Genomic DNA, 17,831 nt, shown 5'->3' with positions numbered 1-17,831 from the left:
TAAAACTGAATGTTTTTGAGCTGTCCCACAAAAAGTTAGCTCAAGTTGTCTTAACAAAATGTCACATTATAGCCAGAGGATGCAAAATCCAAGTGCCTGATTGCCACGCTGCCTAAAATTTATGCCTGCACTTTGCCCTCATCCTGACAAGCCTCCATGGCAGCAAAGTCGAGTTTCCCTCTCTTTGGGGGAGTGAATTAGAAGTCCCACTTTCTCCCACCTCCAAGGGAAATGTCTCCTTGTAGGGGGCCCTAATTTTGTGCCTTCTTGATCTGCATTAGTAGTAAAAGGAATAATGATGTTATGATGAGGTATCAAATGAGAATTTCAGAAGTGGTTATGTCAGCCAGGTAAGAACGTAACAAGAGCATGATGTGTAACCATGAAACACAATAAATAGTTAAAATATTGGTTATAGAGTTTAAGATCTTGTTTTCTAAAAGTAATGAGGTCAAGGGGGAATCTGCATATCCCAAGAAACTGCCCCTGGACCATTCTTAACTTTCGAGTGGTAAACAGTATCATCTTGGAATGAGCATCCAGTTGTCAGGGAGAGTCGGCCTCATACCATAATTAATTCTTTTTTTGTTCCCTTCATCCACAAATTATAATAGAAGTAATTATAACTATTCAAATGAAGTTTGATCAGCCACCAGGTAAATAGTCTTGTGGTTTTCAGACTCTAAATCCTCATGTGGCAACTGACCCAGTCTCAGAGCCAGCATTACTGAAGAACCATGTGAAGAGACCACTGAAAGAGACCACGATGCCTCTCAGTGATACTTTTCGTAGGGCTCCCCCCCTTTTTAAAGGTGACCAAGTGAGGCATCCCCTCTCTGTCTTCTGCCCCAAGTTTCAGAAATCTCAACCCCCTGCCTGTAGAGTACTTTGCACATGATGGATTTCGCCAGCAGTCCTGTTGTCCTTTCTCCATTATAATTATTAACTTCAGACTGGTTCACAGCTATTGACTCAGGACCACAGTTTTTCCTCCTGGTCATACCCCAGTTTTCAGGCTTTTGCACCGTCTTGTTTTTGTGCTAAAACTTAAAAAAGGTGCTCAGTTTTAGATTAGCAGCTGGAAATATGTGCTTAATTTTGTTGCTTACATTGAATGATCTGTAATTTAAGGTTTACTGTAACATTCCAGTAAAGTTGATGCATTGCTGAGCTGAAATAAATACTTTACTCTTCAGGTTTCCTTCTCAGTCAACTATGAAATGAACCAGTCAGAGGCTCACACTCAAACAAATGTAAGTTGCATCTCCACCATTCTCAGCCTATTAGAATTTGCTGCTGTTTTTTGTCGGTGAGGAAGCATAACTCTTTGTTCATCTTTTCTTGTAGATAGCACTGGGTGTTCTAGGTGGGCTGGCAGTTCTATGGTCCCTTCTCAAGACTGCTGGCTGGAAGAGACGTATAGGGAGTCCCATGATTGATTTGCAGGTATGAATCAATGGTAGTTGTAGGGTTGTAATATGTTGTTTAAAATACAGATCCTCTGCCATTTTCTGTATAATAACGGTTGGTTCAGTGCCATATAGCCTTCCAGTCTAATAGCCCAATCCTAATAGTGTTCATTCATTGAGTTCAGTAGGATTCATTCTAGGGTTATTACATAAAAGCACCAGGTTCCAGAGTTATTTGAAACTTAGGGGTGAAACTACTAGATACCCAAATGCTCTGTGAAAAAGTAGCTTTCTCATTTATCTTGGTTGGAAATTTTTTATTGTCCTCTGATGTATCTAATCAATTTATAATCTGATGTTGTAGACAGTTTTGAAATTCTTGCTGTTCTACGCTGGGGACCTTGCAAATGTTTTCTTCATCATCACAGTGGGAACAGGGATTTACTGGCTTATATTCTTCAAAGTAAGTAGACGTTTTTCAGTATGAGTACAGATGCATAACTGTGAATAAATATGGCATCTGAATATGTATGTTTTGTTTTCCTTTTTGGCTTTACTGATCAGACCATTGAGGCAAGTTATATGTGTAAGATATTTGTGTGTTTTCCCGTGTGCTTTCCGTGTATCTCTGATTCTGAATGTGCTTGCTGTAGCAAATAGAACTTGTTAAAATGCTCCAAATTCTAATTTTCTTAGCTCTCTCTCTCTCTCCTTTTTTTTTTTTTACACAAAGGCAGCCAATATTTTATAGCCAGATGTAGAATGTGGTGTGATATGATGACACACTTCCATGTTATTGCAGCTTGTTTGATGTTGTTGGGACCCTTCTTGCTTCCCACAGGGACAACAGTATATTTCTGTTCTCTTACCTCTGCCAACTCAAGAAGATGATTTTGTTTCTTACGTTGGATGTGGTTTCACTCTGAAGGTAAGCGAATCACCATTGTAGTACTGTGGCAGTCGTACCATGATGGTTTTTCCTTTTTTTAAACTGTTCCAGTTTATCAGTACTAGACTGCAGGCAAAATATAGCATTAATTAGGTAAATGCCACAGCGTTGCTGACTTGAAAAAAGGGTTTTTTTTCATAGTTATAGCCACATCTTTATTAGCATTCCACTTCAACAATATTCAAAACAGGAAACGCTATTGAGCAGGTAGTGGCGGAGCCACTCCAAAAATAGTTGGATGAGACATCTGCTCTTGATCCTTGGTTTATTTGGTTTATTAAATTACTTTTATATCTTTTGTTACATTAAACAAACATGTACCGGATAGCCAATACAACATTTGTAGAGAGGAAGAACCGGTAACGTCTTGTTAAAGTAGCTAGGGCTTAGCCATATTTTCATAGAGTTTCTGGGGCTAGAATATTTTTTTCCAAGAGCAGTGCTCTCAAGGAAAATTGCCTGTCCCTGCAAAATTAGATTCCCTCCTCCTTACATGGGTAAAGATTAGTGGAGGAATCTTGATGTGTCCCATGGATTTTTCCCATTTGAAGTGTCTGTTGCATCCATATTTAATGGACGATACCTGCTTTAATGTGCAGAGCAGATAAGTATTGTGTGGCTCCTTTAAATTTGATTTTTAAACTTTCAGCTATAAACTCCATTTTTTAAAAATTAACCTGATTTAAAATTAAGAATGAACTTAATGGAAACGTAACATAAGTGTTTGAAGAACTCTTTTCCTCCTCACTCCGGCAGATAAAACAATCTTCTAGGGGGTTACAAACTTGGGAAATTTTTTTTGCAGAAAAATCCAAAAAAATAAACAAGGTTAAGAAAGGTTAAAAAGTATGTCAGACAATTTGATATGTCTGCGTGTAAACATTACACTTTTAAAAGAAAATGGGAGATTTTGCACTGTAGCATTATGAAATCGTGGCTATCATTTTGGAGTTGCCCCTGCGCTGGGCAGGGGCTTCTAATTTTTTATGAGTTGACTTGGTTTTCTTAAATGTTAATTAAGCACGGATTTTTTTTTCATTACTAATTTCCTTAGGTGATACAGTTTTTGCACATGCTTGCTACTCAACTTACGATAGATATCTTCTTTATTGATTGGGAGCGTCCTAAAGGAAAAGTTCTTAAAGCAGTTGAAGGTAATTGAAAACTTTTTTTTTTCCTAGAGTCAGTGCAGTAAAATCATTGTATGCTTATTTCCAAAGGATATGTTAACTTTATGATGTACAACCTCTAAGAAAGTAATTCACAGTTTTTGTTTTTTGTTCATTCAGTTGACTACACCACTAGTGAAATACATTGGTGATATACTACTCATGCTAATAAAGATCTGGATACAGCCAATTCACAATATTTAGGTGGGAGGCAGATATGGTAATTCCTGAGTACCATGGTAAAAGTTACAGGAATCCCCATCTGACTACTTCACATACAGAGTTTTATTGCTTAAGACCTTCTGCATACTTTACTGTAGTATGAATAAATATTTAGGATACAAATCAGCCAAAGATAATTAACTCCAGTTGACCTAATGGAAAAGAGTGTTTAAGGCCATATTTGCTCATCTTTCATGGAAATCAGTGGGCTACCCTGTAGTCTTAGCACATACTTGCTTTGGTGTTTGAGACAACTACACATCTTTTCTTCCATTGTGTCTACACATATGAACAAGCCATAATTGCCCACATCTCAGATGTACATATTTTGGGGTTCAGCTAGTGGGGGGAAAAGACGTATAGCCATTTTTCATAATATGGGAAATAAACCAGTACACAACAAATTTTTAACATAGGCAAAATAAAAACATATCTGCAAGTCAGGCCTCCCAGAAGTTTGGGAGGGGAAGAATTGGGTTAAAGTGACTGCAGTTATTAGGAGCAACCGTTTCTAAAACAATGCCAGATTTCGGGCACACAAACTGGTGGCAAAAAAAGGAGGGCAGATGAGATTGTCCCCTGCAAATATCCTTCTGCTCACTACAGTGTTTCTGGCTTTCCTCCCCAACTTAGCTGATTCTCCTCCCCTCAGTGTCACAACAGTGTGTGTGAGTGGGGGGGGGTTGTAGAGGTGAGTGAGTGCATAGTCCAAGCAGCCAGGCGGAAGGGAATCCAAATCATGTTAATAGGTGGGATGGCAAGAAGCTAGGAGAAGCAACAGACAGATTGGGGGGGGGGGGCAAGCCAGAGGCAGTGGTGGCAGCCACAAGGAGGTGGGCAGGGAAGAAATAGGGTTTCTCCTCCCCCGCAATTATTTACTTGTGTGACCTGTTCTTCTCCACAGGAGAAAATGGCATAAAGAGTACTGCTGCGCCTGTCAGCATATGGAGAACCTATTTTATAGCAAATGAGTGGAATGAAATTCAGACCATCAGGAAAATAAATCCTCTCTTTCAAGTGCTAGCTGTTCTCTTCTTTTTAGAGGTGATTTTCAGATTTCATGGTAACGGTTTAATGTTTGTAATTTCTAACAGTAGTACATAGGTAACAGTCCAAGTTTAACATAGGTAAACTGCCTGGGGGTGGGGGAAGCACTGATGAAGTGTTTTTGTGGTTTCACTGTATGTCACGGTGTTCATGTTTTCATTAAAAACAGCCACAATTCAGTTATATATGTATAGGGTATGCATATACACGTAAGGAATTACATGTTAAAAGCGTTTCCGTCTAGACATTAGGAAGAATTTTCTAACAGTTAGAGCAGTTCCTCAGTGGAACAGGCTTCCTTGGGAGGTGGTAAGCTCTCCTTCCCTGGAGGTTTTTAAGCAGAGGCTAGATGGCCATCTGTCAGCAATGCTGATTCTATTACCTTAAGCAGATGGTGAGAGGGAGGGCATCTTGGCTGCCTTATTTATTTATTTATTTATTTATTTATTTATTAGGCTTATAACCCGCCCTCCCCCATTGGCTTAAACGTATCATGTTTTCTAACTTAAGTGAAAGAAAATGAACAAAATGGCTAGTTGATGCATTTGGAGAGATATGTGAGGACTTTTGTCTTAGGAAATTCCTTATCTTGCTTGCTGATAAATACCTATTTCTATGTCATCTCCAGAGCTATTACTAATATTGGTTCCCTTTTGATTTAAGTTTCCATGAAGGAGAATTTGCTGCCAGCTGTTACTTGTAAAGCTGGAAACAAAGCAAACTGCTTAGTGAAGTACTTGACATCACAGGGCAGGAATTGCAATCAGTGTTTATTCATCTGAATTGTCCAACCTTTAAGTTCCAAAGCTAAAATTATCTTGTCCTGGTGTTAATTTTTGCTAAGTCATAACTAAAAATGGTTCAGTAGAGGGGTTTTTGTGAATGAAAGAAAATTATTATGAGTATGAAAATATTCCAGCTTGACACTCTGAAGGTCTCTTTTTGGCTTATCCAGCATAATCACGTACATCTATCTGCAACATGATTGCAAGACTTTGTTATTTTTTGAATGAAAATAGATCTTGACGAAGCCCCACAATTTCTAGGTTTTGGACTTTGAGGCATTCATAAAAACAGCTAAAGTTGGTGATCCAAGGAATTTATAAAATATTTGCTAATGCAAGTAACTAATGAATTGTTTTGAAACTGACCTTTTAGGTTGTGGGGTTCTCAAACCTGGCTTTAATGGATTCTTCTTCCAGTCTTAGTAGGAACCCTGAAAGTTACATAGCTCCTTGGAGCCGAATTCTAAGATACGGTGTGACTGCTGTCCTCTGGCTAGTCATTGCCATAATACAGGTAGAGTTTTACACCATCCCTGTGTATTCTGCTGTTATACTCATCCACCAGTTGTTTTATTGGTTATAGATTATCACTGCATTGCAGTAGTTTGTGTTTTGTTTTCTGTATGAATGTGATCTTCACAGTTAATCCAGAAAGAAGAAATTAGAGGGAGGGAGGGCTGCTGACCTGCTTACCCTGTGGTACACTTTCAGAGTTTTTCAGAGAATCCCAGGGTAGCAAAGATATGGGGGAGGAGTTATAGATCTATCGTCAATAATATGAAGGAGGGTAGCCCTGACCTGGATGGCCCAGACTAGCTTGATTTTGTCAGATCTCAGAAGCTAAGCTCTGGTTAGTACTTGGATGGGATATCATCAAGGAATACCTGGGTTACTATGCAGAGGAAGACAATGCCAAACCACCTCTGTTAGTCTCTTGCCTTGAAAACCCTACAGGATCGCCATAAGTCGGTTGTGACGTGATGGCACTTTACACACACACACAGCTATTCTAGCATTCCCCATTTGTGTGTGTATGTTAACTGCAGTCAAGTCACTTCTGACTCATGACAGCCCTATGTCTCATCATAGGGTTTTCAAGGTAAGAGTTGGTCAGAAGTTGTTTACCATTGTCTTCTTCTGTGCAGCTGGGAACTAATGCAGCTGTAATCACTTCTGTTTTATATTGGATCTCCAAGATTAGAGAAAGGGAAATATATTTCATGAATTTGTGAGTGATCATCTGATTTTTATTGCAGATGGCATACTTTTCTGTCTTTTATGAAAGATTTATAGAAGATAAGATAAGGCAGTTTGTTGACTTGTGCTGTATGAGCAATGTAAGTAATCTTATTATTTATATAATTCTTAAAGTAAGTTCATGCTTGGAAAAAGTTGACACGAATGTAATTTGTTTTATTTTAAGTATTAGATTCAGTCGTCTGACAATTGATAATATTCTTTTTCTCTCAGTCCTTTACTATAGTCTCTTCAGTGTACAGTTTCTTATTCCCTTTTCTGATAAGGAACAAAGAGAAACATCCAGTCCAAAGTTCAGTGCACTCAGAGCTCCACATGGAATTGTGAGAATATTGTGGTTGAATGGAATAATATAGCCTAGCTTGCCTTAGGCTATATTAGCCTAATTTGAGAGCCAGCATGGTGTGATGGTTAAGAGCGGCAAACTCTAATCTGGAGAACCGGGTTTGATTCCCCACTCCTCCACATGCACAGTGGATTCTAATCAGGTGAACTGGTTTGTTTTCCCTGCTCCTCCACATGAAACCTGCTGGATGACCTTGGGCCAGTTCTCTCAGAACTCTCTCAGCCCCACCTACCTCACAAGGTGTCCTTTATGAGGAGGGGAAGGGAAGACCATTGTAAGCCGCTTTGAGGCTCCTTAAAGGTAGAGAAAAGGGTGGTATAAAGGCCAGCTCTCCATTTCTAAGTCCAGAAGGCAGATAGAACACAAAGCTAAGTTTTAATTAATGATGTTTGAACCTTTGCAGTTTCCCACATCTGGCAGAAGCTGGAGTCACATTCTGTCTATAGCCCAGACCTCCTGCTTTCACCCCAACAATTTTGCGTGTATTTGTTTTCTCACACAAACTCCCCTCTGCATGCTTTGGTTGCAAAATGTATTGTACTTTGCTATCTGCAGTATGGTGACTGTGAAATACGAATTTTAGAGGTCCAAAATTGTACCTTCTTGTGCAAACAAGCTTCAGATACTCAGTGATCATGTAGCATTTTAATGTGCTGAAATTAACATATATGCTTTTGTTCAGTTTTGAGTCTGTGTTTGTTAATATAATTTTATTTTCCTTGCATTGCAGATTTCGGTTTTTCTGTTGTCAAACAGATGCTTTGGATATTACATTCATGGTCGTTCTGTGCATGGCCATGCAGATACCAATATGGAAGAAATGAATATGAACCTAAAGAGAGAAGCGGTATGTAAAAGTACTAGGAAGAGAGGATCCGAAGGTTTGCTTTAAAGAATATATAAATAGCATGTGTATAGGAAGTTGTCTATATTTCACTGGGTTTCCTTAAAGGAGGGGCCCTGACCTGGATGGCCCAGGCTAGCCTGATCTCGTCAGACCTCAGAAGCTAAGCAGGGTCAGCCCTGGTTAGTATTTGGATGGGAGACCACCAAGGAATACCAGGGTTGCTGTGCAGAGGAAGGCACTGGCAAACCACCTCTGTTAGTCTCTTGCCATGAAAACCCCAAAAAGGGGTCGCCATAAGTCGGCTGTGACTTGAAGGCACTTTACACACACACACACCTTAAAGGAGGAGTGAAAGGGAGGATGAAAAGTTAAGAGCTAAATGTTGGCCAGGTTTCCTATTGGAAAGGCTAAGGTTAAATTCAAAACGAGCCCCTAGATTAGTATATTTTATTACAAATATCTGTAAATTCTTAATAAATCTCCCCACTATGAATGGGATTGCTTGTGCTCAGGAGAGGATAGGAGTGAGAGGACAAAAGCTGGTGGTGCTCTTTGCGAGGCGGGGGCGGGGGTTCCCAACCGGGGCCTCCACTGCCACCTCTGGTCTTGCCTCTCTGGGCTGGCGATTTGATTCCAGACAGTTGTAGGGTAAGGCCAGATGGATAGACCTGGAGGGAAAATCTTTTCCCTCTGGTCCATCCAGGACTTAAAAGGAGGCAGCTAAAGGAGGGCTGGGGATTTTCTTCCTTCCTTACTCACTTCTTCCCTTCTTTATTTGTACTCACAGACCAATTGGTCATAAGCAAATGAAGGAGAAAACAAGATACATAATTTTAAATGATATTGTTACATTATGAGACATCAGTGTTAATTATTATGCCATAGACAGGAATTTTACCACTGCAAGAATCACATGAGGATCAATGTCAGCTAACGATTTAGATAAAATTTCCACCTCTGGAGTTAAAGCTTCAGATACTCATATATTGCTCATATATTCTCTTAGAGATACTTCTCAAAAAGGCTGACCTGAAAAACAGGCTTGCATGGCAACAGATGCATTACTCCTTTATATTCATATATAATGTATGGATTACCATTCTGCTTCTGTGCACTTTCAGAGGAGCTATGAATGCTGAATGTTCCTTTTTCTTTTTGTTATAGTGAAGTATTTTAAAGATACTGACAGCAGTGAAGGGGTCACCCTTCTGTTTTTCTTTATGCTGCTGAAGATATTTTTCCTCCCAAACGTTATGCTTCTGCTTGATTTTGCAGCAAGGTCTTTTTACCTTACCAAGTTTTGCTTTGTTGTGAAGAAAACACTAGAACATGTATAGCTTTTTCTCTTAATTGCCAAGTAAAATGAGCTGTTGCCGTAAATATTTAAGCTTAATATGACAAACCCAGAAGACGACTTCGATTTGGTACCATACCTGTACTATAATGTAATGTCGTCCCTTAAGCTTATTCCAGTTTTTGAGCAGGAGAGGAAGAGTTGCTTCCATTTAAGTTTACTTCAAGATATTTAAAACAATGCAGATCTGAAGCAAAGTGAACTTTGTAATGTAGGTAAGCCATGACCCAAATAACTGCTTAGTGGAACTTCTGACGACACCTGACCTCCATGCCCTCTCATCAGTTGGTATGAAACTCTTCAGTTTTGTAAGCCATCACCATGTAGCGTGGACTGCTGCTGTTTCGGAAGAACAAATCTGAACCTCTTTTTGCACTTAAAGTGATTTCAAGGTTCTTCTGATCTTCCTGTCATTTTCTTTCTCTAGGCGAAAACGCACGGTCGCTTTATCCTCCTTTAATCCCTTTTTTAGCCAGGATCGAATGCACATTAGGTGAATCGCATGCGTTCAATCCTGGCTGAAACAGGGATTAAAGGAGGATAAAGCAACCATGCGTTTTCGCCCTCTGTCTGCAACGACTCAGCATTTCTCGTGCCGAATTGCTGCCTGTAGGTACATCTGTTCGTATTAAAGGGCGAAAACATCTGCTGTACATGTTCAGCTGTAGTCATCACAGAACCACAATAATAGTGAACTGTTGAGTTTGTTCTTTGCGCATGTATTTCCAACCATTCTGCTTTGTGTCCTTTCCTCAGGAGAATCTGTGTAGTCAAAGAGGTTTAGTGCCGAATACGGATGGCCAAACATTTCAGATTTCTATTTCAAGCAAGATGAGGCAGCAATATGACAGAATTCATGAAATATTAACAAGAGTATGTATATTACTGTTACGGTGCTGACTTTCTGTTGTCCATATTTAAAGCATGATTGTCTGGCGCCTAGTTAAGACATAATCTTCCGCAGTTATTTTTGTCATTCATGTGAATGCATGCAACATACCTTTAGGCTCTAGTTCAAGCGCTGAATATGTGAATTGTTATCAACACTTTTCTAGCGTTTGTTTCATGTTAACAGTTGTACAGTTGCATGCTTCTGTGTGAACAGTTGTCCAACAAACTTCTGCTGAGATTATTGCATTGTGACCAAGTTTTTAAAACTATGTGTTCCTGAGATTTAATGCTGAAAATGCTGGAACTTGGACTGAAACATTGACCATGGAGCATTCTGATTTAAATTATATTTGCGCTGGCCAGATGATTTTGGACAAAATAAACTGCACATTATAATCTTTTCAATAGCTGTACTACATACGAGCATCTTCTTAGAAGCATCTGGGGCTAGAGATTAAGGGATACTTTGGGAGGGGTACATTTATTGCAAAACATAAGTAGTGCTGCCTTTGGGGTATAAAAATAGGAGCAATTAAGTCTTTGTATTGAGTAAAATCGCAAACTGTCTGTTCCCAGGTCAGATGGATGGTCAGAAACTTCACCATTATTTCACTTATATCAGAAGACACCCTGCGTGTTCTAAATTAATTTAAACTCTACTTTTCCTTCTTTTATTTTCCCCAGAGACATGGCCCTGTGAGGCTTCTGAATTCTTCTACAACTACATTCGAACAGAGCACTAAAGCATACCATACCATGAATAAATTTCTTGGCTCTTTCATTGATCATGTATGTATACGATATGGACATTTAACTCAGGGACAGGATAGTTAGTTTGACAAGGAAGATAGTGATATCTTTTGTTCTATATGAGGCTATAGATTGGCCATTACAGGTCATGCTGTCATGCTGTATGCAGGAGCGGATTCACTGTCTTGGAGTTACAATAGAGTTGATTCTCTTTCCAGGATGCATTCTTTATATAATTGGTGCATAGCGGTTTGTCCATACTGTTTTCCTAAGTAGTTCACCTTTAGATCATAAATAATTTTTAAGGCTTTCCCCCCCTCCTATTTTTATAGGTTCATAAGGAAATGGATTACATTGTAAAGGACAAATTGTTATTAGAACGAATTCTTGGAATGGAGTTTATGGAACCAATGGACAAGAGCATCTTTTACAATGGTATTACCAATTTAGCTGTTAAAATTGTTTGTATGTGCTAATGGATACATCTTAAAGCACTTCTTGTACGACCCCATTTACTTTCACTTCCTATTCTCTGCTAAAAGGAAAATTCCAGAATAAAACAAACATGGGGTTAAATCTCTCTTCTGTATGAACATGCCTCTGGGAGAAAAACTAACCGGTGGTAGAAAAGGTCTGAAATAGCAAGGCTGTTCTTTACATATCTGGGTAAGCAATGCCTCATTGCACAAGTTGGCTGGCTAATGGCTTCCTTAAAGCTGTGTTACATAACTTATGTTACATTACCCATCAGAATTCTAAGGGTCGGATTCATGCCTTTTCACAGCCATGTCTCTCACCCTGATGTCAAGATTGAAACTTATGTCAGAGAAGATGTGCTGCCCTACTCCACAGTGTGCCTTTCAGATAGCTTTTGTAGAAGGCCTTCATGCTGTATTTCCATCAGCATTGCTTTTTAGAGGGCTGTCTTACATTTGTGCCTTGTTCTTATAGACATTCTGGAAGGACAGATATACAGGGCATGTAGCCGAATGGCACAAGAGAGGAAAGTTAGCTGTTGAAAGAAAATCCGCTCCTATAATTTCGAAACGTAAATGCATAAGGCCATGTTTTACAACATGTTGGCCTGGAAGCAGTCAGCTTTTTCACGCAATTTTCACCTAATTCCCCTCTTTACTCCTAACTCTGTTAGAGTCTGTGACGCAACCCCCCCCCTTTCAACCGCTTCAATATCCCACTCACTCAGCCCGGCCGTATATGCTGAGGGAAAAGCGTTGGCCTGAGTATATTTGTGAGGAGATTATTTTCCTTCTCCTCCAGTCCCACACCAGTATTTACCTCAGAGAGAAATAGGACACAAGAGGCTTTTTAACTTAAACAGACAAAACAGGGAAGTTCATTGAACAGAACTCACAGAGGTTGATTTTCAAGGAAAAGGCAGAAATTGAAGGGGGAACTCCGAGTCAGGTTTATCTGCATCAGAGAGATATCTTAGATGTTTTCTTCACTCAAGTTCCTTCAGTTCTTAGTTTCACGCTTAGATCTGTCCCTCAGAACTGTTACTCAGATTCAGACTCAGACTCTGTCCCCAGCCTAGCTCACAGGAGCGAAGGAAGTCTGAGTTCCTTTCCCTCCTCAGAGAACTCACAGAAGTTTGGGGAAATATCCAAAATCCCTCTTCCAGTTCTCTCTCTGATTACCCCACACCAGTGGCTGTAATCCTCTACACCTCCCTGCTACTGGAAAAGCTCTACCTCAGAGACTAATTCCCCCTTGTAACCTGAGAATGGGCCCTCTCTAACCCAATTCTCACTCCTGTCACTCCCACAGGTTGTGTGTTTCGATAGCTTTGGCTTTAACAGAACCTCTCAGGTTCACAGAGTACAGTCTGGTTTCCGCTCAGTCTCACTACCAAGCTCAGAATCTATCACAGCCTTCTCTGGCTGGTTCCAATCTTAGGACTCCTTTCACAGCCTTCTCTCAGGCTGGTTCCTAAGCCTCCAATCTATCACAGCCTTCTATCCAGGCTGGGTCCCAAGCTTCAAATGTTTTTCTGTCTCTCAGAGTGTCAGCTCTCTGGCTCTGCCTACTCTTGGTCTGTCAGCTCTTGCTTCAGATTAAACCCCTTATCCGTCACACAGTCCCATGATCCTCAAATATCCGTTTTGGTTGACAAAGGGGACGCTCTCCTCTGTTTTTCTCACCAGTACAAAAGCTGGTTATTGTGTACTTTGTATTTTTGAAGCATCTGGGGTAGATTTTTTTAATGATAAGGTGTGCTGGAAAATCCTATAAGGAGGATATCTTTCAACTAGCTATTTGGGGGCCTGAACGTTCATTTGGAATAAAATGTCAGTGACATTGCTCCGTTTATTGACAGGCTGTCAACAATCTGCTGCAGACTTTTAAACTAAGAGCATTCATGGGTGCCTGAAAATAACACAATATATCAGCCTGTACAAAAGCACCTTATGAAATCCAACTATTACAATAATTTTGAGGATTTGTAGTGACATTTATTCTGCAACACGTTATTGCTTTCATATTTGTTTTGACAGTTTTTACCCGCTGTGTCAGGGAGATTTGTTCTAATTTTATAAAACATCACATTTGTTACAGAGTGTGCAGTTTTCTCAACAGGTTATTTCTCTTGCAGACGAAGGGCATTCTTTCAGTGATACTCTTTATTACGGCAATGAAGCCACTCTCCTCATTTTTGATATGCTGTTTTTTGCAGTTGTGGATATGGCTACCCAGAGTTTTGTTTTAGCAGCTGTTCTGACATATTTACAGCAAGAGGTAAGTTTTCCTGCTGGATGGAGGGTGAGCCTTTTGTTTCTTAGATGGTTTCGTCCATAGCAATGTACGTACTCATTTATCTAAACTGTATTAGTACACATTTATCTAAACTGTATCAGTACACATGGGAAATGAAGCTAATCATTTAAAATCATTTGGATTTTTTTCATTAAAATAAAAAGATTAGTAAAAACAGGAGCACAAACGGCATAACTGAGCCACTATTCCAGGCTTGCTTCTGTCTCCCAAGGCGGGCTATGTATAGAATCTTCTGCTGCCCATTCCAACTATTGAGCACCCTGATTATGTAAGTTCAGTTTGGCCTCAGTAATGCAACTAGTGTTCTAGACTGAACAATTAAGGGGGAAACTACCCGGCACTTCCCCATATTCCACTAAAAAGTTCATTGTTCACACAGCAGAGGCCCATGACTGGCAATCATTGGGTTGGCGCTGAAGCTTTGACCAGTTGTCCACTTTCAACTTGCTGGTCGAAATCTCAAGATGCTAGTCCTATATGCTGAGGAGTTAACTGGACTCAGATCTAGGCATATAGGTTGATTCTTTGAACTATTCATTCACTCATTCACAGCAGTTCATAAGATCGCATGCTGGAGACCAAACGTCAGAGCTAGAGGACCACTGTTGTTAGCACTGCAACCAACTCAGGCATTGGGAAGCCCTTCCATTGTTCCTACAGGCAGCCTTGAGAAGAAGGGAACATTTGCTGCCACAGCACACTAAAGGGGGATGCAGTTTCTGTTCTTATTCAGGTAATAAGAACAGGTCAGGTCCCCTTTTGTATGCTGGTACAGTTCCTAGGAAATGCACGTGATAAGCTGAATTCTGGATTTTCTGACAACAGCTTCCCTAAACACAGATCATCTGTTTAGCAGTCCTAGAACATTTCCTCTTAGGGCAGTGTTATCCAAACTGTGCTTGCAGAGTTTTGACTCTATTCTACACTTATCCTGGGGTACAAAATGTCAGGAATGTATTGCCCTTCTGCTGCAATCCTCTGCCAGCCTTAAGGAAGGCTCTTTCTCCTCTGTACTAGGGTGTCCCTGCACATCAAGAGCCACACCCAGGATTCTGGGCAGGTTCTGTTCTTACTGCAGCATTGTTCCCAAGACTAACATTTTTGGTTCTTGTAGGTTATCCGGGCTGTGTAACCGTGGTCTTGGAATTTTCTTTCCTGACGTTTCGCCAGCAACTGTGGCAGGCATCTTCAGAGTAGTAACACTGAAGGACAGTGTCTTCAGTGTTACTACTCTGAAGATGCCTGCCACAGTTGCTGGCGAAACGTCAGGAAAGAAAATTCCAAGACCACGGTTACACAGCCCGGATAACCTACAAGAACCAATGAACTCTGACCGTGAAAGCCTTCGACAATACTAACATTTTTGTTTCTTCCCCATACAAGTGAACGACAGCCATTCTCTTATATGACTGAAAGTAAAAAGGTATGCATGGGACATCATTGCTTCCTGACCCTGGAGATCCCAGCCATTAAGAATGAAGCCTTTCCTTTTTGCATTGCCTCAACCAGGATTCTGTTTCCTGTTCACCCTGGAGTGTGTTGGAATATTGGCACAGCGTTGTAGAATGTTGGAAACCATCTTTTATATATCGATGACATGAAGTCTGTTTTGTGTGTTTAGATTTTTAGGTTTATTCGGAATACAGTTGGACAGAAGAATTTGGCATCCAAAACTTTGGTGGATGAAAGATTTCTTATATAAACCAGTGGGAAACGACTCTATCCACAAATTAATCATGGCATAGGAAGTCACCAAAAGACAATTGTTTTACAACACTATGTAAATATTAATGTATAGTTTTTACGGTTCCATATTCCTTAGAAAACTGATATTTTTGTACAGACTAAATAATTTTTTACTTAGTGGGTGATAATCTAGAAGCCTTGAACAAGTGGTACACCATGACAAGATGAAGAAAGGTGTCATTACAAGGCTACGTGTATGCATTAATTTCAGAGCAGTTTCATGTGTGTTTGTATTACCTGCAGCAATGTGTTTGGATCGTTGTTTTGTTAAGTTAAACATGTTTGTATTTGTTTTTGAATGTGCTGTGACTTGTGAATGAGGAAAGATTAATAGGAGCAGATGGATTTAGGAAGAAAAGGATGTCGGAGCTGACATATCCAGTCAAACTGTTTCCTAGCCTAGAAAATCCCAAACAGTCCAATTGGACAACATTCCCAGAGTATTCTCAGGCTTTTGTGAGTCTCCAGGAAAGGAAATCTATCTATGTGGGGCAGCCCTTACAACTATCTTTCTAATTGTGCTGTGTGGATTCTTGTACTAATGAAATCAACAGGGACTCAGAGTTTTGAAGTGGGGGAAATGCAGTTCAGATATACATAAACATATCCATAGGTATAAGTAAACAAATGGTTTGTTTTCCCGCTCTGCCTCATGGGCTATTAACGAAAGAATTCTGCTTTAACCAGCAGTTTAGCTCATCTGTTAGGTAAGGGAATGCAGAGTTTAGCCTCCCACAGGGATGAAAATGCTGACAGGAGTTTTTAAAGCACTGATCTAAATAAACAAAGATACAGTTTTGGAGGCGAATGGCCAGCAATAGGGACAGCTGCCCTAAAATCCGGATTGGCCAGCTAAAATAAGAATATTATGTGCGATGCCACCCGTAACTAGTTCTAGGAAATTAAATTTTCACAAGCAGAGGGCTTCAGGAAGTTCTAATCTTATATGAGAGAAGAAATGTTTTTTTCATGCGGTACATGAACTCCATGGGCAAAAAAAAAAAAGTTTTTCATACAAGGTGTGTAATTCACTTACAGAATTCACTGCCATGATATGTATTAATGACCATGAGTTTTAAAGCTTTTAAAAAAGAATTTGATGTATTCTTGTAAGTTTGTTGAAAGCTATTAGCTATAACAGAAGAATGGAATCTCTGTGTATAGAAGGAAGGTTTCTCTGAATACCAGAAAGACTGGTCAAATCCAGAAATATAGCTTTATATTTTTAAATCTTGTGTTTCATTACAGGTTGCGACTCTATGATCTGGTCAGTTTACTTTTCAGCAGTCATGTGGAGATGCTGAAAAATTTGCAAGATCAATTCCAGTTTGCTAAAATCCACTGAAAAAGCTGGTTTGGGATGATTCTCACATGATTATTTTTATGTACAAATTCATAGCTCTTCCTTCTTGTAACAGTTTTTGGCTGATGCTTTTTTTCCTGGGAGAGCACCCATGGATCGCTGTCTTGTGTGAGCTTATTTTGTTTTGATTTGCACATGCATGTAGCTTTGCAGGGGGCCACTTAGAGCACAAGGGTATGGTGAAAATTTCAGCAACTTCTTCACATAAACAGCTTACACACAAATACGTTTCCGGTATCTTGCTGTGCTCAGCTGCTGTTGTGCGTGAACTAGGTCCTGAATAAGAAAACTTGAGCTTTATTTTTTTATGCCCGATAAGACTAATACCATGATTCTCTTTCAAAAGAATTTCTAAAACTTCATCTCATTCCTAATACACTCCTCAAACTGGATTCCCAAAAATATTTTACTTATGAGTAATTGAGGAAATGAATTTTTCCACTGCGGTAGAGTTCCTGTATGTTCTATGGTGTGAGTCACCAAGGTTATTAAATTCTGAATGCAGTGAATTCTAGCTCCTGGAACAATGGTATCTCCTAGATAAATGCTGTTATAGAGCACATGATGAAAACTTCGCATAAACAAATTTATAAAGGACACTGAAAATAGCATCTTTCTTTCATTATTCAAAAATGAAATGTGAAATAGGTGTCCAGGAAATAAAGGACTATAAGTGCTGCTGCAACATCCCCAGAAAACAAATGTTCTTTATTTTATTTTGATTTTTGCTACCTTGTCTTTTAAACATTACAATCAAAACACATTGTACACAGTGTTGCATCATAACAGTGTGTGTGTGTGAAGTGCCATCAAGTTGCTTCTGACTCATGGCAACCCTATGAATCAATGTATTCCCAAACATCCTATCGTTAACAGTCTTGCTTAGGTCTTGCAGACTGA

The 17,831-nt window shown here is 39.7% G+C and overlaps 1 protein-coding gene across 1 annotated transcript in view; it reads left to right on the top strand.

Annotated features, from left to right (window-relative positions):
• The window catches only part of TMEM67 (transmembrane protein 67), a 29,495-nt gene extending 13,915 nt beyond the window's left edge, over nucleotides 1-15,580 (top strand). Inside the window, exons 15-28 of the mRNA XM_056854890.1 lie at nucleotides 1,197-1,253; nucleotides 1,348-1,446; nucleotides 1,774-1,872; nucleotides 2,251-2,337; nucleotides 3,413-3,512; nucleotides 4,654-4,793; nucleotides 5,955-6,095; nucleotides 6,838-6,918; nucleotides 7,915-8,031; nucleotides 10,142-10,258; nucleotides 10,961-11,065; nucleotides 11,359-11,461; nucleotides 13,641-13,783; nucleotides 15,444-15,580. Of these exons, the coding sequence (XP_056710868.1) occupies nucleotides 1,197-1,253; nucleotides 1,348-1,446; nucleotides 1,774-1,872; nucleotides 2,251-2,337; nucleotides 3,413-3,512; nucleotides 4,654-4,793; nucleotides 5,955-6,095; nucleotides 6,838-6,918; nucleotides 7,915-8,031; nucleotides 10,142-10,258; nucleotides 10,961-11,065; nucleotides 11,359-11,461; nucleotides 13,641-13,783; nucleotides 15,444-15,524 (1,470 nt within the window). The 3' untranslated portion in view covers nucleotides 15,525-15,580. The remainder of the gene's footprint in view (nucleotides 1-1,196; nucleotides 1,254-1,347; nucleotides 1,447-1,773; nucleotides 1,873-2,250; nucleotides 2,338-3,412; nucleotides 3,513-4,653; nucleotides 4,794-5,954; nucleotides 6,096-6,837; nucleotides 6,919-7,914; nucleotides 8,032-10,141; nucleotides 10,259-10,960; nucleotides 11,066-11,358; nucleotides 11,462-13,640; nucleotides 13,784-15,443) is intronic.
• Nucleotides 15,581-17,831: the final 2,251 nt, after the last annotated feature.

Source organism: Euleptes europaea, chromosome 8 (assembly GCF_029931775.1).
Source record: "Euleptes europaea isolate rEulEur1 chromosome 8, rEulEur1.hap1, whole genome shotgun sequence".
Taxonomy (NCBI): domain Eukaryota; kingdom Metazoa; phylum Chordata; class Lepidosauria; order Squamata; family Sphaerodactylidae; genus Euleptes; species Euleptes europaea.
Note: the sequence above shows the minus strand (reverse complement) of the source record. Positions and strands in the feature narration are given on the sequence as shown.